Genomic DNA, 25,585 nt, shown 5'->3' with positions numbered 1-25,585 from the left:
CGAAGACAGAGCACAAGAGAACTGGTGGTGGGTGCAACAAGGGGCAAAGACTCAAGTGACTTTATTTCAATGCGTTCTGAGCTCAACCTTACTCTGACATTGGAATTAGAAGACAAATTAGCATGTGACTTAGTTTCTGAATGTATTCTAGCTGTAAACCACTATGTTTGACCATAAATCTACAGAAAAGAAAAGACAGTTAACTCCTCCGGACGACCGAATGCGTGAGCATTCCTACATAAAATGTATTCGGTTTCCAACGACGGAATGGAATAGCATTTTCAAAAAATAAAAATCCATCACGCGCTGTACATGTGATTTTGTGATTAACCAAGCAGAGCGCACTATTCTGGGTCACTCCCCAACCAAATGGTATGATTGGCCAGCCTGTCTCGCACACATGCTAACAAAGTCACTGTCTGCTCGCGAGCCAGCCTGTTAGCAAAGCGGGTTCTTCTCAACATGTTTTGGAGCGAACAAGGCAGCGACAGCAATGCTTTAGTGTTGCTGAAGTACTTGAAATGCTACAACTTGAAGGGTCGGACATTGAAGAGGTGGATGATGATGAAGAAGAAAGTGAATTTAGTGCAGAAAGCGAGCATGGGTATGGTGATTTGGGGTGAAAAATTGGCATTATTTTCTACATAATGGCAAAACTGTAAAAATAAGATGAGAATTTTGATTTTTTTCATATGTAATAGCCCAACACGTAATAAACCAGTTCTGAAAGTGTCATTTTCTTACTCTGTATTTTGTATTTTTTGTAATTTTTTCCCAAACCCTTACAAATGGGCCATCTGTGGGGAAAAGCAAGGGAGAAAACTTGTTGTCCCGAGTGAGTGAGAAGACAAATTAGCATGTGACTAAGTTTCTGAATGTATTCTGGCTGTAAACCACTACATTTGACCATAAATCTACAGAAAAGGAGACAGAGAAGAATATAACAACATGAAATAGGGTAGCATGGGGCTGCTGAACATCACAGGAATGTTTGGAAATTACGCACACACTGCTCTTATGTACTGAGTGTGTACATTCTAAAGCATAAAAAGACAACCACTAACAGATATTGAAGCACTCACCAGTAACCTTCAGAAGAAGGAAGAGGAAAGGAGAGAAGGGGGAGGTTGGTGAAAATGCGAACAGGGCTGCCCTTCTTCCTGCCGCCTTGCCTCACATTCTGGAACAGGTTGTGGTTGTCATATGGTACCTGCAATCAGAGTCCACCAGTCATAGTCCACCTCACTTCAATCATTATGCATTTCAAGTTTTATTGCACTCCACCAGTCATACTGCACGTGTCAATCAAGCCCACCTCCACTGACAGTGTGCTTCAGTCATAATGCATTTCAAAGTTCACTTCAAACTCCATAGTCCACCTGTCACACTGCAGGGCTTGACATTAATGGCTGTCCGACTGCCCAGTAGATCATCATGTTGGGCAATTGATGTCCTTACTGAACTTGCCCAACTGGGCACACAATATTTTTCAAGACTAGCATGTTGTGTTTTTGAAAGTACCTATTGCACTCCTGATACTGATCGTCAGATATTCTTTGTCTAGCAGACCCAGGGACAGGCTATCAGCAGCTCAGCAGCGGGCGACCTTCCCCAACCTGGTGGGTTCCCAGGTGGCAGATAGGGGGACAACCCTCAGAAATGAGGGCCAGCTATGATATTCATAGCCCTGTACAACTGGCGATGTTCCTATCAGGATGGGGTGGGGGGCAGCAGGTGGCACTGTTGCACTCACTGGAATACCCAGAGTGTCCCGCGACGGGTTCATCATGCAATCAAGAGGCATGCTGTAATTTCTAGCTCCGGGGTGGGATCCTCGGAGAAACAATCCACCCTGTGCTCACAGGGCGGGTCTATGGGCCATGAGCTAAGGGGGAGGTAACCCCAACAGAAACCCTGAGAGCTGAAGACGGATGTGTTGGGCTGCACAGCGCACTTTAACAAACCACAACACCATGCATTATTGCCTTTGACAATGTCTAACAGATGATGTTTCAAGTCTGACTTTGACAGGTGGTCACTGGAAAAAGGCAGATGTTGTGCACCTCTTAAAGGTGATGTGCCATCAGTTGCTTATGTTGCAAAGCCAAAGGTAATTTTTCTCACAACATAGTTATGTCTTCCACCTATCATATCATACAACTCAGTCAAAATCATGGCAGGATAGATTCTAATGTCATTCCACTTGTGATAATTATTTTACAAGCGAATCAACCTCTGTGGATAATAATAATAATAATGGATACTTATATAGCACACTATCCAGAAATCTGCTCTAGGTGCTTTACAAAAACGCTTTTGATAACATAAAACATTATATCTATGTTACATACACACACCAAAATGTGACCACACACACACACACACACACACACACACACACGCACGCACGCACGCACACACGCACACACACACACACACTGCATACATACATATTAACATGCATGTGTATCTAACAGCTACCCTAACACATACGCACACACAGGCAGGCACAAACTTACATAAACACACGCACACACGATACACATTCATATACATGCATGTAGTTGTGGACCTGCCACAATTGAACTTATTGCTGAGGGAAAAGGTGAGTTTTGAGACGAGATTTAAAAGATGCGAGGGAATCAGAATGACGGAGGTTATCAGGGAGCTTGTTCCACGTCTTTGGCGATTGAAAAGAAAACGATCTGTGTCCATAGGTCTTACTTCTGACGTGAGGTATCCTGAGAAGTCGAGTATCAGAAGAAGAACGGAGCTGGCGAGACGGGGTATAGATATGGATGAGTTCAGAAAGATACTTTGGGCCAGATCCGTTGACTGCGGAAAAGGTCAGAGTGGATAGCTTATAGTCTATTCGATCAGAAACAGGCAACCAGTGGAGAGACTGAAGGAGAGGAGAAACATGGTCAAATTTAGAAGCTCTGCAAATGAGTCTGGCAGCGTTATTCTGAATTCGTTGGAGTCTGTCTAACAGGTATTTGGGAAGGCCGGCCAAAAGAGAGTTGCAGTAATCCAATCTTGAGAGAACCAGAGAGCATACAAGTGTCTTGGTTGCATCGGTTGAGAGATAGTGGCGGATAGAGCTGATTCTACGCAGTTCCAAATAGGCAACTTTACAGATATTCGAAATGTGCTGTTGGAAGGAAAGAGACTGGTCCAGGATTACACCAAGACTGCGAACAGAGGGAGAAAGTGAAACAGGTGTGCTATTGATCAGAACAGAGTCAGGAAAGGAAGGATGTTGACGAAACTTCTTTGGACAGGTTATCATAAATTCAGTCTTATCATCATTTAATTGCAGCTTGTTGAGAGTCATCCAGTCCTTTAGGCCAGCAATGCACTCCTGTGTTTGAGTCACCAGTGCATCAAATTCAGCTATGGAAGCCGACTGATAAAGTTGTGTGTCATCAGCAAAGCTCTCATGCGACATCGCATGATGACTGATGACATCCGACACAGGAGCCGCATACAGCACGAAAAGAACAGGACCTAGGACGGACCCTTGTGGGACACCATATTTCAAGGCAGATACTCTAGAGTATGAAGGGACAAAACTGAAAAACGTTGCAAACAACAGAAGACTGTAAACCTACTTAGACTTTAGAGGAGAGAAAGAATGTAGTTTTCTGCTGAAATGGTTGGAAAAAATTCCATGGCTGACAGTTGACCATGAAAACGTGCCAAAGGCAGTGCTGTGTTAAGTGAGAGAGAAAACTTGTGTCATTTCTTTAAAACAACATTTATCTTCTGTGAAACCCAATACAACAAACATCAGGTATATCAAAGGGGCTAACTGCTTCTTTCTCTGTGTGCGCATGTGTGTGCGTGTGTGTGGGTGTGTGTGTGTGTGTGTGTGTGTGTGTGTGTGTGTGTGTGTGTGTGTGTGTGTGTGTGTGTGTGTGTGTGCGTGTGCGTGCGCGCGCGTGCATGGGTGCGTGCGTGTGTGTGTGTGAACGTGCATGCACATGCATGCGAACCCAAGTTTCTGAAAGTCAGCCAAGAGCAAAATCCATCCAGGTTAGTGAGCTTTTCAGTGATTTGCCCACCAGGGCAAGTGGGAAAAGAAGGTAATGTTGAGCCCTGTACTGCAACTGTCACAAAATAGCACCTGTTCCAGTCCACTTCACTCCACAGTCCACCTGTCATACTGCACCTGTAAGTGTAGCATCACTGCACCTGCTATACTTATAGTCCATGTCAATTCACAGAATGCTTCAATGCATGTCAAGGTATACTTCACTCCATTTCACACAGAGAAATCTGTTGTGATAAAAAGAGAAATACAAATACAAATTATAGGCCACATGTCAGACTTTTTAAAGTATGCAATCCATAATCCCTTTTGTCTGAACTGTTAAACTATGCAATCCATAATCCCCTTTGTCTGAACTGTTAAAGTATGCAATCAATAATCCCCTGTCTGAACTGTTAAAGTATGCATAATCCCCTTTGTCTGAACTGTTAAAGTATGCATAATCCCCTTTGTCAATGCAGAATTCCAGTCCAACAATGGAATCTCACCAATGCTGGAATTTCATGGGTGCAGTGGTCCAGTTCAAAATATCTTCATAATAACACCATTTTTCTGGTTAGCAGACAGTCATTGTCCTTGTCGAATTGATAGTATTGGCACTGGTGTTTCGTTTACTCCCTGATATGGATTTTTTTTTTTTGGAGGGGTGGGGGCAGGGGAGGGGGGAGGTGGAGATGGATGTGTGCATGCATGTGTGGGTGTGTGTGTGTCTGGGTGTGTAAGAGGGGGTATGGGTGTGTGTGGATGAGGGTGTGGGTGTGTGGGTGTGTGTGGGGGGGTATGGATATGGGTGTGCGTGCGTGCGTGTGTGTATGTGTGCACAGGTATACTTGCAAACATGTGCATGCGTACATGTATGTACAACAGTAATGATAATCTAACTAAGCTGATTTCACTACTGCAAGTTTCAGTTTCTCTCCACGGAAGCATCAAAGCGTGAAGACTCAACTATAATTTGCTGTAAGGAACACAACATCTGCTTAAAAACAAAAATGAGGGACAGATGCCTGACCTGTACATAAAACCAACATGCTGTTCAGGCCTTGACAGCCTACCAAACACTGCAGTAGAGAGAGTGGGGGAGGAAACTGTTTGCATGGCAATGTTAATTGTAACAACTCACAGCTATCAGATGTCTATTTTTTGTGTAGCATGCAAAATGCTGTCGTGGCGCACTGTGAGGTCACACTGAACAGCAAAGTAAAAATGTTCATAATGACAATTATCATTACTTTCCCTCAATTTGTCTATTTCCTTTGAAAAAAAAATGTAAAAGTGCCCATACAAAACAGAGAGAGAAAGAAAAAAAAGAGGTATATTAGAGAGGGAGAGAAAGAAAAAAAAAAGTGTATTAACAGCTCAAAATTAGTAATAACTGTTGAATCGTTTTAATGTAAAAAATGAGTCAAATGTTACTGACTGACATGCTGAGCACTGGCAAATACTAAACAGCAACCTCTTTTAGAGATGTTTTTGGAAAATGAAAATAAAATATTCCTTTTAAATACTGGCACCTTGCTCTTTATGTCCACACCAGTGGTCACTGGCTAACAAAATAAAAAAAGAATAACCAAGGACTGTAGAATAACCAAATGTGTAATTCCAAATGTGCATTTAGTCCCAACACTCAGGTTGTATCATAGATTGACATAAGTTTACAGTTGGACCAACAGCAAAGTGAGAGCTGTATTATCAATGGTTTCTCCACTGCAATGGGAAGTCATTTACAGCTTAGTCTTTTGTGAAGAACTATGACTCTCAAGCTAGGAGGCAAAAGTGCACTGGCTCTTCATGCTGAAGCCTTGGGGGCTGGTTGGCCTTTGGGAACCATCCCAATGCCGACTGTCCTAAAACCCTCTTGGTCGCGAGAGTGGGGATGCAACTTTGGCAAGACACACTCCAATATAATCAAATTCTGGCCCAGATAGTTGGGACAGAAGTTGCCTGCTCTGCTGTTTTGATGACCATAGTTGGACTGGACTATCATAAAAAAAACCAACTTTTTTATCTGACTTATTCTTTATTTCCCTGTTTATCAAATGTAAACAAACGCTGAACTGTACAGTATTCCAACACTTGGTCCCACACACCTTGTAGTCCAGCATGGTGAGGGACGGCAGACACTCACAGACGCGTTTCTCCATGAAGTAGGGAAAGAACCACACCACCGGAAGATCTGCGTCTGCAGGAAGACAATCATACCATGGTCATCATTACACAACATATATCTGTTTGTGTTCATCATGACATGCATGATGAACCACGCTCCTGGAAAATCCTTGTCAGCTAATATTACTGGCAGCTAAAGCATTTACTTTAACTGTTTCTCCGTGTGGTTAGTATGGGAGGAGCCATACACAGCACTGGAAAATAGTAGTCTGTCCCAAACACCGTAATTATAATTACAGCATTTCACTCCTCTTTTCTATGAACTATGATGAAGACCATAATACTTGGAGGTACTTTGTCTTCAAAAACATGATTGAATGACAAAACCATAAAAAAGAAGAAAAAAAAGGACACCTGCATTCACTTTGCCTGATTATCAAAAACAAAATTATAAATGAAAGATTATGGTCATTAAAACCATTTGCATACTATTTCAAGAGAATCTTGTCAATGCATGCTAGTACTTATAAGTTACTTATATTCAATGTGCCATGGTGTGATGCATTTCAATTTTGCAGATATTTCCCTGCAAAAACATAGCACTGATAATTAAGGGTAAGCATATATTTTGGTACTTTTGGATTTGGTTCATGTGTGTTTGTGTGTGTGTGTGTGTGTGTGCACGTGTGTGCGTGTGTGCGTGCGTGTGTGAAACATGCCAAAAGCTCCAGCACAGGGACACACTTGGCTGTGGCTACAGCACACACAGCAAATAGAAGCAAATAGAAGACACATGTGAACAAGGAGACACTCACCAGCAAGCATAGAAAAAAACCAACAAAGAACAAACAAAAAAGACAAAAAAACAAACAGACCCATTTTCCCATGGAGTCTGTAATAATAAAGACCCACAGGCATCAGCAGAGCACAATCATGACAGACATAACCACAGCATCACACATGCGCAAGTCCAAGACCTGTCGTGAATTTGGGACTACTTCTTCTTCTTCTGCGTTCACTCGTATGCACTCAAGTGGGCTTTTACGTGTATGACCGTTTTTACCCCACCATGTAGGCAACCATACTCCGTTTTCGGGGGTGTGCATGCTGGGTATGTTCTTGTTTCCATAACCCACCAAACGCTGACATGGATTACAGGATCTTTAACATGCGTATTTGGTCTTCTGCTTGCATATACACACGAAGGGGGTTCAGGCACTAGCAGGTCTGCACATATGTTGACCTGGGAGATCGTAAAAATCTCCACCCTTTACCCACCAGGCGCCGTCACCGTGATTCGAACCCGGGACCCTCAGATTGACAGTCCAATGCTTTAACCACTTGGCCATTGCACCCGTCGTGAATTTGGGACAATACCTGTGCTAGAAATTTGTATCCATGGGCTTTTATCACCACTGACACTCTTTCTATCTCAGTGTCTTGTCGACTGATCATAGCACACAAGGGAGCAAACTCATCGCATTCCCTCACACACCCAATGCCCCTTCACAACAGTCAAGCAATGCAGTATTTTTACTGAAGTATAAAGTTCTGCCTGCAGAATCACAACTGCCAACTGTGTTGGTAATCTCATAGCGCAACTTGAATGGCAGAAGAAACCAGACTAAGCAAGAAGTTCCACAGATTGGCCAAACGGAATGTTGCAGTTATTAAACAATGAGAGAATCACTGACGACATGCCCCTGATATGGTTAAAATGGAAAATCAGTAAGAAATCAAGCACAAAAAATCCAAAAATATATAACCCACACCTTCCTACATGACAAAAAGAAGAATGAACAGCAAACAAAACAAACAAACAAACAAAAAAGAACAGAAAAACTGAAGGAACTTCTGTGATACAAAGCATTTTTTCATGAATAATCAGTGTCAAGGAATTCAACGACTGTACTGCAAAGACTCCCAATCAAGATCACAACAGAAGCCACATCAGAGAGGAGAGGTCAGAGAGTACACAAAAGCTGCACTTCAAACACAATCAATGCATAACCACATCCGTATGTAATGAAAAAGTGCATGTGCCTATCTATAAGCAAGAGACAATAAAGTTTTGAGTAAGCTTATTGTGTGCCTGTGTCTTATTTTGTTGTGTGGAGAAAAACATGTTAGTGTTGTTGCATGTGCAGGAGAAGGTATGTGTGTGTGATGAGTAAGATGTGTTTGCAGCAAGTCAAGAGTATGAGGGGGGGTTGATCTAGGTAATGGAGTGATGGCCTAGAGGTAACGAGTCCGTCTAGGAAGTGAGAGAATCTGAGCGCGCTGGTTCGAGTCACGGCTCAACCGCTTATATTTTCTCTCCCTCCACTAGACCTTGAGTGGTGGTCTGATGCTAGTCATTCGGATCAGACGATAAACCGAGGTCCCGTGTGCAGCATGCACTTAGCACATGTAAAAGAACCCACAGCAACAAAAGGGTTGTTCCTGACAAAATTCTGTAGAAAAATCCACTTCAACAGGAAAAACAAATAAAACTGCATGCAGGAAAAAATACAAAAAAATAGGTGGTGCTGTAGTGTAGCGATGCGCTCTCCTTGGGGAAAGCACCCCGAATTTCACACAGAGAAATCTGTTGTGATAAAAAGAAATACAAATATAAATGTTGTCATTTGTTCTCTGGACAGGGAAAGGAAATGTAGAAGAGAGAAAGGGAGAGAACAGAAAATGGACAAAAATTAGACTGTTTTTCCCCAATGAGGTGGTAAGTGGATATTTTGTTCTCTAGCACACACGTTTTTTTGTGAGAAAGAAACAGATGAAGAAATAAAAAGATCATCACCACAACCACACACACTCCCACAAACCTCAGTAACAAAGTAAAAAAAACAACAACTGCCTCACCTGTCAGGACTTCCGTTTTCCACGTCTTCTCAATCTTTCTCAAGGTGGTGACCAGAGCTTCCACCATTCCACCGAAAGGGGGGTCAGTCACCAGCACCAATCCTCTGCCTGCCTCTCGCACAAACGACTTGAACTGGTCCTCTCCATGGGGGTCGAAGAAATGATGGTTGAACATATTGTAGCGACACATCACTTTTTTGGAGTACACCTGGGCCTGTTTGTGGAAACACACACACATGAAACATCGTCACTGAAGTGGGGGGCTGAAAATGGTGCGGCAGTACAGCCGGCAATATCTCAGTTAAGTTTGAGGAGCTCACAAACACACATGCACTTGACCATCTATACATGCACAGACAGGTGTAAACAAACACACAGATAGACACGCAAATGGATACAAATAGGCTTGCACACGCACACACACACACATGCACACACTGCACAACACACAAACATACATGAAATACACTCAGCTGGATGAAAGTTTTTGTTTATTTTACAAATTAGTTTTACTCATTTCATACACATGAACACACAATGATACACACGTGCACGCACACACACACACACACACACAAACATACACACTTATCAGCGGCTTGTAGTGCCTGTCACTCTGAATGATCTGGCTCAGAGTCAAAAAGAAAAAAGTGAAATATTCATACACATAGTAACCTTTCCTGTCTCTTTCACACCCATCTTTCTTTCCTGCACACAGCAATCACACCACACACTTTTTGGTCAGTCCTCTGACTGAGGCTTCTGATAAATCAACAGAGATGCCAACCCATGTCAAATGTTTGTAGGAACAATCAGGAAATGTGGTAGGAACATTTTGAATTTGGTAGGAACACTTGGACTCTTAAACGACATCAGCAAATGTACATTTTATCTACAAGGCATACAAACACTTGGGCCAACCTGAAACACAGTGTAACTGCTACTGGAGCTGATTGGTCCACTCAATGCTGTTTCAATGTAAACACACACACAACTAGGTGAGCATCATCATGTGAGACTAAGGTAAGTAGTGACTGCCCTGGGGCCTTGTGATCAAGAGGTCTAGAGCGTCTGGGTAATGTTACGACAGGAAAGCATGTGCCCATGCTATATTGTCAAAAATGAACTTGTCTGAACAATTTTGATGTTGGCATAACGTCGGAATAAACTACGATCAAGCGTAACAAAATACAGCAAAATCGTAAGAGTTGGCATTTCTGAATAAAACACAAGGCACAAGACAAAGCGGTCGATCAGTCATGAGTCGTCCCAGCACAATGGAGTGACTTACATAGCGAGAATCCAGATCCATGAGCAGACTGGACATCTGGGTGTTACCCTCTCTGCGCAGTGCTCTCAGAACCTCGTGCAGCCTGGCAAGGCAAAATCAGTGGTGTCTTAGTATTTGTATCATAGTATTTATAGCAGTTTCATTGGTTACACACACAGGGCTTTGTGAATTTTATTGTTTTTTCTCCAGTGGTTTATTTTTTATTTTTTTTTTTATTATTTTTAATTTTCCCTACTGACTTCATGAGTGTCACGCACAATGCCAATGAAATCTGAGATCTGAATCCCAGCACTTCCTCGCAGCTTTGAGATTTTTCCTTCTTCCAACTAGTCCTGGGTCAGCACACATGCAGACCTGCTAGTGGGTAAGTCCGAGGGCGAAGTCGCCTTCCTCTCAGTACACATGCAGATGGGAAAACATGCATATCACAAATCCCCTCATCCGTGCAGAGGTTCTGTGAATCATGGAAACATAAACATACCCATCATTCATAATGGCAAATGGCTGCATGAACTGTGGGGTAAAAAAAGGTCACAGAGGTAAAAGCTTGCTCACATAACTCTGCAGCTGCAACCCCTGAAAGCAGAGATCCACTTCTGTCCTCTCAGGGAGTCTCCCATCTGTCCACTCCCCCTTTAAACGCTGCAGTTATTCCCTTAACTGGCATGTTACACAAAATTTGTAAAAGAAATATTTTTTAGAAAGAAAAGTGAACATCAGCAAAACAAAAGTCAGAAACAAAACCAATGTGCAAGTAATTTGTAATCAGGTATCAGGAACCTAAATTTAAGTCTGCACTGACACAACAGAGTTGAAGGTTAAAAAAAATATGTATTGAAATTTTGCACATTCAAGCAAAATCGCTTTGAAACTTGGAAATGAAATGTCACTGAATAATCAAAATGCAGAATAAAGCACACACTCATGCTGATTCAATCATATTTTGCAAAAAGGCAAACTTAGCCTGAGCAAATTACTATGCTGCCATGAAATCTCATTTGAATCGCCCACCACGGTGAGAGGGCTATGATGTCACAGACCATCAGAATGTGCACAGTTTTGAGGACAGATAAAGCCTGCAGGATGCGAGACGCAACGGCAGCTAAATTAAAATTCAGAAAAGCGCCGCTCCAACAGCGTTTTTCTGCAATAAGTTTGTGTCTGCTCAGTTCACCTCAGACAAAGGTCGTTGGTTAAAATTCTTCTTTCCAACACACCCTACAGGATTGCTCTGGGTGCATCTAAAAGCATTTTTGCAGCAGAAAACCATGCTTTGGGGACCCCAAAAGAAAGGGCAGTGTTCGAGAGATGAAAAATAGAAGACGCTCACCTGGGTGTCCCAACACACAGGACATGTGTTTTGTTGTTCTGATCCTCCAGACGCTGCACCAAGAACTTCACAGCGGAGTCCGCAAATAGGTATTGCTGCAGAGGGGATAAGGGATTCATGTGTAAGTAATCTTTTTAAAATTAGAATAATTTTTTGTAAAGGAAAAAAAAAAAAAAAAAAATCCCTGAAACCTGACACATCTGTGTGAATTTAAATGACATTATTTTACTGTGTTTGTATTAGTATCTGGTCTGTCTGTGGAGCTTTGCATTTTTGTCCTATGTATCCAATGGTAAAATGTATCCAATGGTAAAACGAATGGTACTTTCAACTAATATGATACATTATAACAAGGATAACAAAATGATGAAGGATGTCACTTTTCACAGTTCAATCTATTTCAAATGTAATGGCTCTTTCACAAGGATGTTACTTTTCACACTTAAATCTATTTCAAATGCAATGGCTCTTTCACAAGGATGTCACTTTTCACACTTAAATCTATTTCAAATGCAATGGCTCTTTCACAAGGATGTCACTTTTCACACTTAAATCTATTTCAAATGTAATGGCTCTTTCACAAGGATGTCACTTTTCACAGTTCAATCTATTTCAGATGTAATGGCTCTTTCACATGGATGTCACTTTTCACAGTTAAATCTATTTCAAATGTAATGGCTCTTTCACGGGGATGTCACTTTTAACAGTTAAATCTATTTCCGATGTAATGGCTCTTTCACATGGATGTCACTTTTCACAGTTAAACCTATTTCAGATGTAATGGCTCTTTCACATGGATGTCACTTTTAACAATTAAATCTATTTCAGATGTAATGGCTCTTTCACATGGATGTCACTTTTAACAATTAAATCTGTTTCAGATTTAATGGCTCTTTCACAAAGATGTCACTTTTCACAGTTAAATCTATTTTAAATGTAATGGCTCTTTCACAAGGATGTCACTTTTCAGTTATGGCTCTTTCACAGGAATGTCACTTTTCACAGTTAAATCTATGAACATGATTGCTCTTTCACACACTGTTGTTATATGGGTCACATCATTCTGCCAGAAAAAAACTTTTCAATGCACTGTGACTTGTCACAAGCATATCCTCAGATCAGTATCTGGTTGAAATCAAAACCTACAGAAGCCATCTTCATGTTCACACATAGATGTTTGCCAGCTGTACTCTGCAATGGATGGATCCACACCTGGATACATGAATGCTAAAACTCACTAAGAAAAACAACGGGCTCTGCATTATACAACAATCCAATCAGAAATCCTTCCTGAGAAAAGCAGAATCACCTTGTAACCGCACAACCTATGGGAACTAAAAAACAAGGGAGTAAAAAGTTCCTTTCATTATTTCTTTCACTGACAAATCTGTCAGCTGACTTAACTTTCCACATCACTGGTGGCCAATGGAATCAAACAATCATGGACGTGAAAAGACAAAAATGCCCTTGGTCAATGGAAGATATCCATCACCTCCGTCCCTCTTTACTTTTTCTGTTTTTTCATATCTCAACTGCAAGACTTCTTCCTGTTTGCCTCTTCACAGTGAGTCCAGCATGCCTCATGAATGACGTCATCCTCTCCAAGCCCTCTGGAGCTATGGAGCTAACTGATTTACAACTGGCATCATTAAAATTCACACACTAATTATATTTTGCCATGACAAATTCTTCATCAGTTTTTGTAAGGACCATAACTTTTTTTCTTTTTTTTTAAACCATATTCTACTGAGCATTAATAAATTCATTATAAAACATAATAATTAGGTAGCTAAGATAAATTTTACCCACCACTAATAAGTTAGAATATCTCCTTCACTGAACATTTGGTACAAGAAATATCTGTGGATAGCAAATGGATATCTCTTCGTTATGACCAAAAATTCATTGTATCCAAGTTCCTTGTTACATCAAATTTAGATTTCTGTGCACTTAGGCACGAGATGTCACTCACAGCATAGCTTTTGTTGTCTTCCTGTGGTTCAAACAGAGTGGTTGGATGCTGCAGAGCTGCCTTGGTAATGCGCCGCTTGATGCAGTGACCCTTGTCTTCATGTTCCATCACTTCCTCAGCTAAGAGGAGGAGGCCACAGGTGGAACACAGACATCGTTTGGACAGACCTTGCTTCTTGAACTGAAGAAATCTGTTCCAAGATGAACAGAGCACAAGCAGTGGTCAGTTCAAGTACAAGTTAGGTTTGATGCTGTGATTGAAGGCACTATGCGTTCATACACGACTTTACGCTATTCGCTTCTTTCACATTTATTCCTCTTACAGGCTACTGGCTCTGCACAAATAAGAACACACATACACACAAACATTAAAGTGTATCTTTACTAAAAACTGATTCTAAATGAAAGGATATGGTACTAAGAGTAAGAAACCCACACTAAAAACAGTAAGCAATCATTATTTATGATTAAAAAATACCATAAATAAATATATGTGTGTGTGTGTGTTATAGTACCCCTGAAAAAGACTGGATTATTTTGCTTTTTTTTTTCTTCTTAAAAAACAACAACCTATCACTCACTGAATTGTAAAAGTATATCACAAGGAATTCCTTAAATTATAGAGCACTTCTAAAACATGGTGAATAGAGTATATCAACAGTGTGTATGGCAAAATGACAGTCAAAATACAGGGGGAAAATCCAAAAATATGTACATACACATACACACATATTACATGATCGCATGTTTTTTTTGTTTTTAATTTTTAGGCCTCAGTTGCATGCAGGTCATGGAGCACCACAACTTTTTCTTCTTTTTTTGGTGCTTTCACACACCTTCTTCACTGGCCCAAAAAACAGCAAAATGTTTTGTTTGTTTGTGCCTCTTTTTTTTCTTTTTTCCCTCTTTTTTTTCACATGTCAGTTTTCAATTAATACACTTTTTCGAAATGTATTCAAAGTAGTATTCTTCTAAACATACAAAGTTCTTTATCTGGCTGTTCTGTTTCATGAACAGTTTCACCAAATATCTTACCATTATACATGTGTTTGGAGCTGTCTGAGACTTAGGTTGCTCTGATGTGAGTATGTAGGTTCCATGTGAGGGATAAGCAACGAAATCATCTTAGGAAGTATAGTGTGTGGTTCGTCCGTCGGGATCGATGAGGACCATCTAGTCATCCTGGGGGTGGGTGGGTTGGGCTCTGTGTGTGCGCAGATGACTGGTCAAGCCAATCCGCGCCCGGAAGGTTTTCTTTCTTTTCTTTGTGTGTTGACCGCTTGAGTAGGGCCCCCGTCAGACGTGGTATGCTGACTAGCGTGGTGTGGAGCAGGCAATGTTTAGGGCACCTTTTCTAGCCCCTTCCTCATGCCATGGAGGTGAGCAGTGCTGTCCTGAAGAGGGCTGCTCAGTCGCTCAGGGGGCTGCCGATCCCCACCGCTGTTCCAGTCGGTGAAAAACGACCCTATGGCCTGAGCCGCCTGTGTGCAGGTCCGTGGCTACGACTGCCAGTGTACCCACACCTGTCGCTTCGTTGCTCGCCTGTCTCCACAGGACTTGGGGAAAATGATGGTATGGGATGAAGGATGACTGATGACTTGCGCGATGACTTTGTTTATAGTGAGGAGGAGTTGCGCACCGTCGACCTCACTCTCTTGTCCGAGACCGTCTGTATCCAGTGGCAAGACGAGGTCAAGATGACTGGAGATGAAAACGAATGCAGTGGATGACCAGGATGTCCTATATGCCTCATCCTGCCCTCAGCACTCCACAGTGCTCTGCTGCAACCGCCTTCCTCTCCGTTGAACCATGAAAGTTTCTTCCACAGAGTCCGCCAGATCCAGTCTTCACATGCTTGGGTAGACAAGCCCTAATTCACTGAGGTTTTGAGACCCGTCGGCTACCCTCACCTAGTTTAGCCAGCCTGTCAAAGCCGTTGCCGGGGGTTGGGTGCTGCCACATGCCAGCAGCATCTAGGACCCATAGGTGAGAGCTGGGTGCCAGTGGGGACCAATAGAGGACGAACCACTCCCAGAAGAGAGGAAGTATAGTACACATTAATCGAGGACATACAATTAGAGCAACATTAGTTATTGAAACAAAATAAAACAAAAACAAAAAAAGAAAAAGAAAAATAACGAACTATTATTGCTGTGCGTTGTTTCGTGGATGAACCCTGCCACCTGTCCTGGCGTCAAACTGTATAAACTTGCACACACATACACACAGTAACACACATACAGGATTTTTAATATGTAAATTCCCCCCCTCATGTCTAATACCTTCTGAATGTTTTCACCCTCAAAGCACACCAGACCCAATTTCTGACAAGAAAAAAAACAAAAAAAACAAAGCTGATTTACATAAAAGCTCCCTAGAAATCATTACTTTTTTCTCTGTGCCAAGCGACTCAGGAAATGACAACCAGGACTGCTGGCAATGGGGTCACTGGTATGTGGACTGTCTTCCTCCTTCCTCCCTTCATCTGCCCAGCGAAAGAACCCGCACAGTTTGCGGTCACGGAAGGCTGAGCAAGCATAGAATTTTCTGTTGCCCTTTGATTTGGTGTAACGTTCAAACAGTAGTGTTGGACCTGAAAAAGGTACAGCAACAACATTCAATCATAGGTACAACTACAAAATTAAATCATATATATGATTATAATACTTTTTGGTTTCTGTACTGATATAAATTACAGACCCAGTTCTCGAACTGCTAATCCTCCTAGATATACAAATGTATGTACACATGTACTATATATATATATATATATATATATATATATATATATATATTAGATATTATGTAAATAAGATAAATGCCTCCAAAATATTCACTCATTTCAAAATCGTATCATCTCAAGATAAAATTAAAAAATTAAACACAATGGTCACATGTGATACATACAGCTTCAAGATAAAATGGTTACCATATTTACCTTTGATAGGAAACAACACATAAAACATGTTCATTAACAGTAAAACTATAAGGCTCTCAAATCGTAACTGTAAATCTTACAAAGTCAAAGACGTTTTTGTATGAATTTAATGGTGCAATTTTCCAATGGTTTGTTGTTGAGTAAAGTAAGTAAACATACGTTATGATATATGCAAATGATATATTCTGGGTGGAATGGATGTTTTTTCTCTTGTATATTTGATGACATATTTGAATGATTCATTTCCTTACTTGTCTTCACTATATTTGTATGTCATTATGTTGTTTGTTGTTTTCCATTTTTTCAAATTCAATAATTTTTCTTTTTTTTCTGTCAGAGTCTGTATCTCCTTTTTCTTCCCTATATGTACTCATGTCAACTGTCTATGTGCAATCAATATTGGCAATTGAAAAAAAAATTGAAGTTACATTCACATGTACATGAAATACACCACAAACACACCCTCTCACACATACACACCTTTTACACACTTATCCAGCTTTACACACACGCATGCACACACACACACACACGCACCCACATCACTCATCTACTCAGTTCTCTCATTCAAATGTACAGGTCTATAGTATACACAATCACAACTGATAAACAGATATCTGAGAGGTGAGAGTAAGAGGGACAGACTCCAGAAACTAGCAACAGCAAAGACAGACTGTTAACTTTAAGACTTAAATCAAGTCTTAATACTATAATAGGCTATCTTTGCTAAGTAAAAGTGCTAGTTTCTGAGAAGTTAAATTACTGTAACGAAATTAAAGAGACAGACAGACAGAATGACTCAAAGCACAGCAAGTGCTTGAGAAATAGGCAGTCAGACAAACAGGGACAGAGGTGTTTTCGAGATCTCAGTTAAAGTCTAAAAAAAAAAAAAAAAAGAAAAAAGAAAAAAGAAAAGAAAATCATGATCACATACCATGAGAGCAGCAGGGCACATCAGCAGAGCTGACGTCCACAATAACTTCAGTGTTGGTACAGGATGCTGCCATCTGGCTCACAAGTCACTGCATGCAGTATACAGCACAGGGACATGTACTCACCAGCCTGCAATTAATCAACAGTGTCTGCTAAGATAAGATAAGATAAGATAAGATAAGATAAGATAAGAATAACTTTATTATCTCCAACTGGAGAAATTTGGTCAGGTGCATTATCACAACATAGACAAGTAAACAACATGGGGACCATAACTGTAAAAGCCAACAACAGCCCCAACAAATATTACGAAGATACAAATATAAAAAATATCACATACATCGTTTCATACACACATCCACACACTGCAGGTAATAACTAGTATTCTTAATGTAAAAACAGAAAGAATTAAGAAACATTATTTGAATATAATTATAAACATAGCCTACTATACTGCACATTGATTATAATAGAAAGATAAGATAAGAATAAAGATGAATTGCGGAAAACCACAACCAGATAATCAGCACACACCCGCACCGCACCCCACCCCCACCCCACACACGCGGATAACTTGATTAAACAAGAGTAATAAACATATGTTCTCAAATAAAAGCATTTCACATATTCGCTTTTAAAAACATTGCAATTAATTATTACATCGTAATTATTAAACAGAAATACATTTAGAATATGGACGTTAGCATTAGACATATTCATTGTACATTCATCCTGCATATTGCACATTATTCTTCCTACATATTGCACATTCATTATAACCAATTGTCACGTTTTAAGCTCAGTAAACACACACACACACACACACACCCCACAACTAGAACAAGGTACAGCCTATCATGCACAGACTTTCACACGTCTTACATGAGAGTGCGCGCTCGCACACACACACACACACACAGTTCTCAAGAATTTAAAAGGTGGATTGAACGTGGAATAAAAGTCTTCAGAGCTCTGGATTTCAACTTAAAAGTTCTGTAGCGTCGTCCTGATGGCAATAGCTCATAATACTTTGCTAAAATATGGGTGTCGTCAGTTGCTATCTGCCTGCTTTTTTTAACCACTCGACTTTCATACAGCTCTTGCATACTAGCTTGTTTCACTCCCACAATTTTACTGCATACACTCATGACATCGTTCAAAACACGCTTACTCCTCACTCCCAAACTTCCATACCAGCACATAAATGAAACTGTAAGCACAGACTCGATACAACATCGTTAATAACTTTGAAGAATATTTGAATTTATACCAACATTTCTAAGCTTCTGTAAACAAAAAATTCTAGATTGACATTTCTTATGAATGGAATCAACATTTCTGTCAAAAGTCAGCTTATTGTCTAAGATGGTCCCTAAATATCTATATTCATTTACCCTCTCCACTGTTTGACCATCAATAACAAGGTCAGCTACAGGCAAGGGGTTTTTCCGAAAATCTATTAACATTTCTTTTGTTTTCAATACGTTGAGATCCAGATAGTTTTTCTCACACCAGGAACAGAACTTTTTAATTTCACTGAAATAAATAGCATCAGAGTTGGACAGATCTTCAATTGCTGAATCATCAGAATATTTTATGACAGGAGTTTCCTCCGTGCCTCTGCAGTCATTTGTGTACAGTGTAAAAAGAACAGGGGACAGCACTGTACCTTGGGGTGCACCAGTAGAAGTAGATTTTAGAGAAGAGTGGGCAGAATGAAAGCGGACGGACTGAGTTCTATTGAGAAGAAAACTTATTATCCAAAGAGTAAGCTTCGGATCAACATCCATGCCTAGCAGTTTGAGGGCAAGGAGATGAGGTTGTATTGTGTTAAAAGCAGAAGAGAAGTCAACAAAAAGGATACGAACGAAAGATCCCGTGTTATTCAAATGAAGGAAAGCATTATGAAGGAGAGTTAGGATAGCATCGTCAGTACTTCTGTGTGCTTTATAAGCAAACTGAAGAGAGTCAAGCTGCTGTTCAGTGAAAGAAAGAAGATGTCGGAGAATAATTTTTTCAAAGCATTTCATCACTACTGAAGTCAGGGCAACAGGACGGTAATCATTTAGTGCGGCTGGGTTCTTTTTCTTGGGGATAGGACAGATAGTAGATTTTTTCCAGATGCTGGGGACAGAGCAGTCCTTCAGAGACCAGTTGAAAATTTTACAGAACACGTCACACAACTGGGAAGCACATGTTTTCAGTAATTTTCCGCAGATATTGTCGGGGCCAATTGCCTTCGTGACATTCAGTTTTAAAAATAAAGATTCAACAACTTTTGCATCGATCTCAAAGTCTTCACCTGTGTTCCTATCTTTGATCTTTTCCTGCAACTGTGAGATAACACTATCCAGTTCCCTTCCCAGATCATTCCTTTCAAAGCGACAGTAGAAATCATTCAGTTTATTTGAAAAATCAATCTGTTCATCCTTTTCCATTTTACAAGCTACTGTTTTCCTTTTCGTTTCTCCAGTGATAATTTTTAACCCATCCCATGCATCTGCCATTCTTCCCGTCTGAAACTGTTGCTCTACTTTTGACTTGAATTCCCTCTGTCCCCTTCGTAATTCACCTCTAAGCTTCTTTTGTATCAATTTCCTATCCTTCTTGTTCCCTGACTGAAACGCTACCTTTTTCTCGTTTAAAATTGTTTTGAGAGACTTTGAGATCCATGGTTTGTTGTTGGGGAAAAGTTTAATTATTTTTGTCGGAATTATCATGTCTTCACAGAAACTGATATAAGATGTAACAACATCAGCTGCTTCATGAACATTCTCACATGGGTCAGTCAACACACTCCAATCAGTACAATCAAAACATCCTCTCAGTTCATCCACACTCTCTGACGTCCAAACTTTCACACTCTTTTTCACAATTGGCTCTGTCTGTATCTTTGGTCTGTAGGCTGGGATTAAATGAACAACATCATGATCAGATACACCCACTGGTGCAAGGGGAACAGATTTGTAGGCATTAGGAATGTTCCCATAACATAGATCAATTGTCTTGTCCAGTCGGGTCCGGCAGGTAACATATTGTTTAAAAGAAGGTAAGGCTTTCTTTAAATCACAATGATGGCAGGTATCGAGGCCTCAGCGACACTGATATGAGTTCAAGTTCCTGTGTACACAGTTGCTTCTTCACACACACATTCGCACTGTCACACCACTTCTCATTGACATACAGGCACACGCCACCACCCATTTTCTTCCCCACTTTCTTGCAGTCTCTGTCCATTCTGTACGGAGTGTTAAAACCATCAATCGCAACACATTCATTCGACACTTTCTCACTAAACCAGGTTTCGGTAAAACAAAGCACACACGAGTTTCTAAAATCATTTAAAAATCGACAGTTTGCTCGTACTTCATCTAAATTACAGTTTCTGCCGTTTGGATTAAGAGATCTGACATTGGATAAAATCATAGATGGCAGTGGGGGCTTAGTTTTATTTTTTCTCAGTCTTCTCTTCACGCCTCCTCTCTTTCGTGCTTTCTTTCTCTCACCTTCTCTTTCATTCTCTTCATCATCACAAATAAGATCACTCCGCAGGACCTACATATTTTTCTGACCTTATCAGTGTTTACACTCCTGCAAGAAATATCCGCTCTTCCTCTGACTGTTACCTTTTGAAACTTCATGTCAATACAAGAACCAATTGTGAATGTTCTTTCTTCTTGGCTGCTCCTCACATCTGGAACAACCTTCCTCATCTAATTCTTTTTCTGCTTTTCGCTCACAGCTAAAAACTCATTTTTTTAAAACCTATCTATAAGTATAACAGAATCAGCACTCTCAGCTTCCTTCTTCTCCAACAATACCCATGTCAGCTCACTTTGGATATATGAAGAGTGGGAAAGGGAGAGTGTGTGTGTGGGGAGTGGTCATGAACATTTTTTTGTAACTTGTAATATTTTTCTTTTATCATTTTTATGTAAAGCGCCCTGAGCTCGTAGAGAGAAAAGGCACTATATAAATGTATATTATTATTATTATCATCAGTCATTAAATAATATTGCAATCTGTGCATTTCAATACTTAAAATGTCATTCCTGCTATGCTGGACTATTTGGTGACTAGTTTCATATATATATATATACGGGTGTATATAAATTATAACATTAACAAACACACAATACAAAAGTGACAATTCTGCTAAACACTGTTATTAAATATCATCTTGAGGTGAAGTGAATCAAAGTCTATGTAAGAAAATGCCACTGACTTATCAAGTTATCAATAAGAATTCAGATAATTATAATCAATAATGCCAACAGTCAATTACAAAATCTTATAAGTTTAAGAAAGATTCTAAATTGACTTCTAGTTAAAGCTATAAGTATAAACTCATATGATACATATACAAATTATCTTAAAGAACATGCACAACATCCCCTTTTACATCTAATAATACAAATAAAAGTGAAAAGACAATCGGAAGAATGGGCAAATGCATGCACAAATACAAACATACATGGAAGTCCATACATGTGTGCATAGAATAAACCATAATTATAACATTGGTAGATTAATAACTAAATAAGATAGAGTATGCATGGTGTGTGTGTGTGTGTGTGTGTGTCTGTAGATCTCTCTCTCTCTCTATATATATATATATATGTGTGTGTGTGTGTGTGTGAAATATTCTCCCTTTTATTTTACTCTCTTATTTAGTTATTAATCTACCAATGTTATAATTATGGTTTATTCTATCTCATTTTTACATTATATGTTGATCCCCCCCCCCCCCAACCCCCAGGACCCTAATCAGTAATCTCTTTCATTCTGCAGCATTTGATAGGCTCTCAGTTAAGGCCTGACTAGAACACTGAGTATATCAGTCGTTTTGTGCAGTAAAAGTAGCGGAATTGGTGTAGGGACAAAACACACCCTATAAAGCAACAGTTCCTTCTTTGTTGCATAAAATAATAACATGGATATCAAGGTTTCACACTTAATTTGCCTGTTTTCATCTATGACAAACTTCTTAAAATGCTATTAAAAACAAAAAAATCATCCAGTCACTTTTGAATGCGTTCAAATTTGTCGTTTTTGAATGGATTCAAAGTTGGTATACGTTTGTTCTTTCCCTTGTTCCATATTTCTTGGTTAGTCAGCAATATCCTTATTTCTTCCCCTGTGTTCTTTCCATTCAGTTTCGTTCTGCAGACAGAAAAATCGTAAGTTTGTGTAAACTAAATATCATTGTATTTGTAATAAAAAACTAATAGTAATAAATTATATACTCTACATCTCTTCCCCTGTCAAAAGACAGATGGCCAGTCAGAGTTGAGGGGATGAAATGTAGAGTATATATTACAATATTATTAACCAATTTAAAAGTTTTCCTGTCTCATAAAGGGAAAACAAAAGCACAGGGGAAGAATGTGTATACTGTCAGTCAGTCAATGACTCTAATATAAACAATGATTTTTTGTATTGTATCTCAACGTTGGAACGACATTTTTCTGGCAGCACATATTGTGGCGGCCTGAGACGACCACTGAAAATGGATTAAAACATCAGTTCCTCAAGGAGGCGTCACTGCGTTTGGACTCATCCATAAATGCTACAAAGGATCTCATCATCTGCTGAGCAGATCATATGCCTGACCAGCACCATAACATGTATACTAGTATAGTATCAGTGATACTATCGTTTTATCTGTTCAAGTAAATTGCCGTTATACTGTGTCAATGAATTAAGAATAGTGGATAATGTAAAGTGAGACATACTCCGAAGATAAATGTTTGGAGAAAACAAACAAAAAACCACTCGTTTTCATACACGTGCTTACCGTCGTGCACTCGTGTTCGTGTTCCGTTCTGTGAATAATGGCTATGTAAGCGTTAACCATTCAGCGTTTATCAGCATTATCTACACAGCTACGCACTTAAAAATATAACATCGATTTAATCATTATCACCATGTAGAGTGATCACTCGTGCGCTGAATACATCACACGGTTTGTGTTTTTGTTCGTGTCACTCACATGGCAGTCAGTGGTGGGCGGAAGTGTCTTCCTACCAGAAGCTTGAATAACATGACGAAATCTACGAATACCTACCTGTGAATGAGCTGTGGTCTTGGCTAGTCTCCCTTTCTTGCCACACTCTTCACATGCCACTGTTCACTTTCGTAGAAAACAAGTGTTGTTCAGTAACATGTGTCACATTCAATAATTCAGATATAAGCAAAGACTAGTTTTATATCACTTCATGTATTGTTTGTAGGGCAGATGTGATTAGAAAATCAGAATAATCATGTTCATAACTAACAATCATGCCCAGCTTCAGTATTGTAGGCCTTCAGCTGTTAGGGTGTTCATGTCTTTCGGGTATTAAGAAATCTAGTATATTTACTACACAAGATCATGAAACCTAAACTGATTTACTCAACCAGTTTATGAAAACAACTAATCAGGAGGGAAAACATTACACTTTGTTATTGTCAACCTAACAAACATAGACAATTAATTTGGTGAACTATTGACATTACGTGCAGTGAGGGATGCACGTATTGTCACCGGCGACAATCCATGCAGGGGCGACAGTACATGCCGCAACAGACACTACAATAATTTTTAAACAAAATCTGGATACAATGAGAATTTTGTAAAGCTGTTTTTGATTTTGATGGTTAAACAACCTTGCAATTCAGTTTAGAATTCACTTGGTATGCAAACCTTATCATTTGATAAGAAATCCGAGAATGGGATGTGTAATATATATATGTAACTGTAAGGCTTAGACTAGAGCCAGTGACTGAACCACTACTATGTGTACCATATAAGAACTAGGAAGTTGTGATGGAAGAGATGACATCAGTTTTCATATCAAACAAAAACAAAACATAAAAAAATCTCTCTTCTCTCTCTCTCTCTGTGTCTGTCTGTCTCCCCCCCTCTCTCTCTATCATATATATATATACTGTGTGTGTGTGTGTGTGTGTGTGTGTGTGTGTGTGTGTGTGTGTGTGTGACTTATTACATTTTTGTTTCTTCTTCTTTTTTTGATACATTTTTTCCTATGCACGCAGAACAGATGGCAATGCATAATGATGACAGTCATGACAGCAGGGATGGCCTCCCTTGCACTACTATGCTGAGTGCAATCCAATGACAGTTGCAGTCGAGGTACGAATGTGCTTTTTTTTTTTTTTTTTTTTTTTTTTGGTGGTGAAGGATCGAAAGAGAAGAAAAAAAATGTTCAAAAGATCTGAAGCTTTACTTTTAAAAGCATAACATAAATATGATGATGTGAATTGTTGAAGATGTTTTCAACAAAATGATGGTTGGACAATAGGGAAAAAGAGGATGGTAGTTGTGGTGACAGTTTTGAACATCAGTGCTGAATTCTTTTGACCTTTTTAATTTATCTTTTTTTTCCTTTAAAAAATTATATATATATATATACCCCCTTTTGATTTGGTTGGTGTTTTTCCCCCATACATATGTATTTTCATCTAACATCTTTTCACAAAAGTGATAATAGATTTTCCTATAATAATCTTTTAAAATTAATATTTCTATAAAAACAGATGATCACCAAGCAATAATGAATGTGTTCATGGCATTTCCCCCCCTCCCTGTGACTGCAGTACAAGGACTGCAGAGCAGTACTGCACAGACTCACGACTCATGTTTTTATCATTATGAAAAAAAAAAATCTTTTTTTGAATGAAGTGTTGAGAGGAGATGAATGTCTAGAATCACTTTGGGTGTTGGGTGAAGATTGCACGTCAGGATTCTCTTGAGCTATTATTATATTGCTACTATACTATCATTACTATTTCTGTTACATCACCATCATGCGAACATCTGATCCTTCGCTCTGTTTTCTCTCACGTGGACTGTTTCGTAACCACTGTAAATCTGACTTTGGAACAAGGGTAATAAACTGAAGATATTCAAGTGCAGAACTTTTGTCCATGTTTATCTTTCACCCCGACAAACTAGTTGAACACACACACACACACATACACACACACACACACACGCACGCACGCACGCACGCACACACACACACACACACACACACACACACACAAGCACGCACGCATGCACGCATACAGAGTAGAATGCGTGCATGAGAAATCAGTTCA

General features: G+C 39.7%; 1 protein-coding gene across 3 annotated transcripts in view; it reads right to left on the bottom strand.

The window, feature by feature from the left end:
* Positions 1-23,504, bottom strand: part of LOC143280085 (rRNA N(6)-adenosine-methyltransferase ZCCHC4-like) — a 28,775-nt gene extending 5,271 nt beyond the window's left edge. The window contains exons 1-9 of one of the 3 annotated variants that reach the window (XM_076584602.1): positions 23,475-23,504; positions 17,484-17,611; positions 16,000-16,204; positions 13,613-13,802; positions 11,641-11,735; positions 10,311-10,392; positions 9,020-9,233; positions 6,142-6,233; positions 1,083-1,210 (exon numbers count right to left, since the gene is read on the bottom strand). In XM_076584602.1, coding sequence (XP_076440717.1) covers positions 1,083-1,210; positions 6,142-6,233; positions 9,020-9,233; positions 10,311-10,392; positions 11,641-11,735; positions 13,613-13,802; positions 16,000-16,204; positions 17,484-17,556 — 1,079 coding nt within the window. In that variant the 5' untranslated portion in view covers positions 17,557-17,611; positions 23,475-23,504. Of the gene's footprint in view, positions 1-1,082; positions 1,211-6,141; positions 6,234-9,019; positions 9,234-10,310; positions 10,393-11,640; positions 11,736-13,612; positions 13,803-15,999; positions 16,205-17,483; positions 17,612-23,279 lie in introns of all 3 variants that reach the window. The other 2 variants (XM_076584599.1, XM_076584601.1) reach the window with 2 other exon arrangements.
* Between the last annotated feature and the right edge of the window lie 2,081 nt (positions 23,505-25,585).

Source organism: Babylonia areolata, chromosome 3 (genome assembly GCF_041734735.1).
Source record: "Babylonia areolata isolate BAREFJ2019XMU chromosome 3, ASM4173473v1, whole genome shotgun sequence".
NCBI classification, from domain to species: domain Eukaryota; kingdom Metazoa; phylum Mollusca; class Gastropoda; order Neogastropoda; family Buccinidae; genus Babylonia; species Babylonia areolata.
The sequence above is the reverse complement of the archived record's forward strand: the minus strand, read 5'-3'. Positions and strand labels throughout refer to the sequence as shown.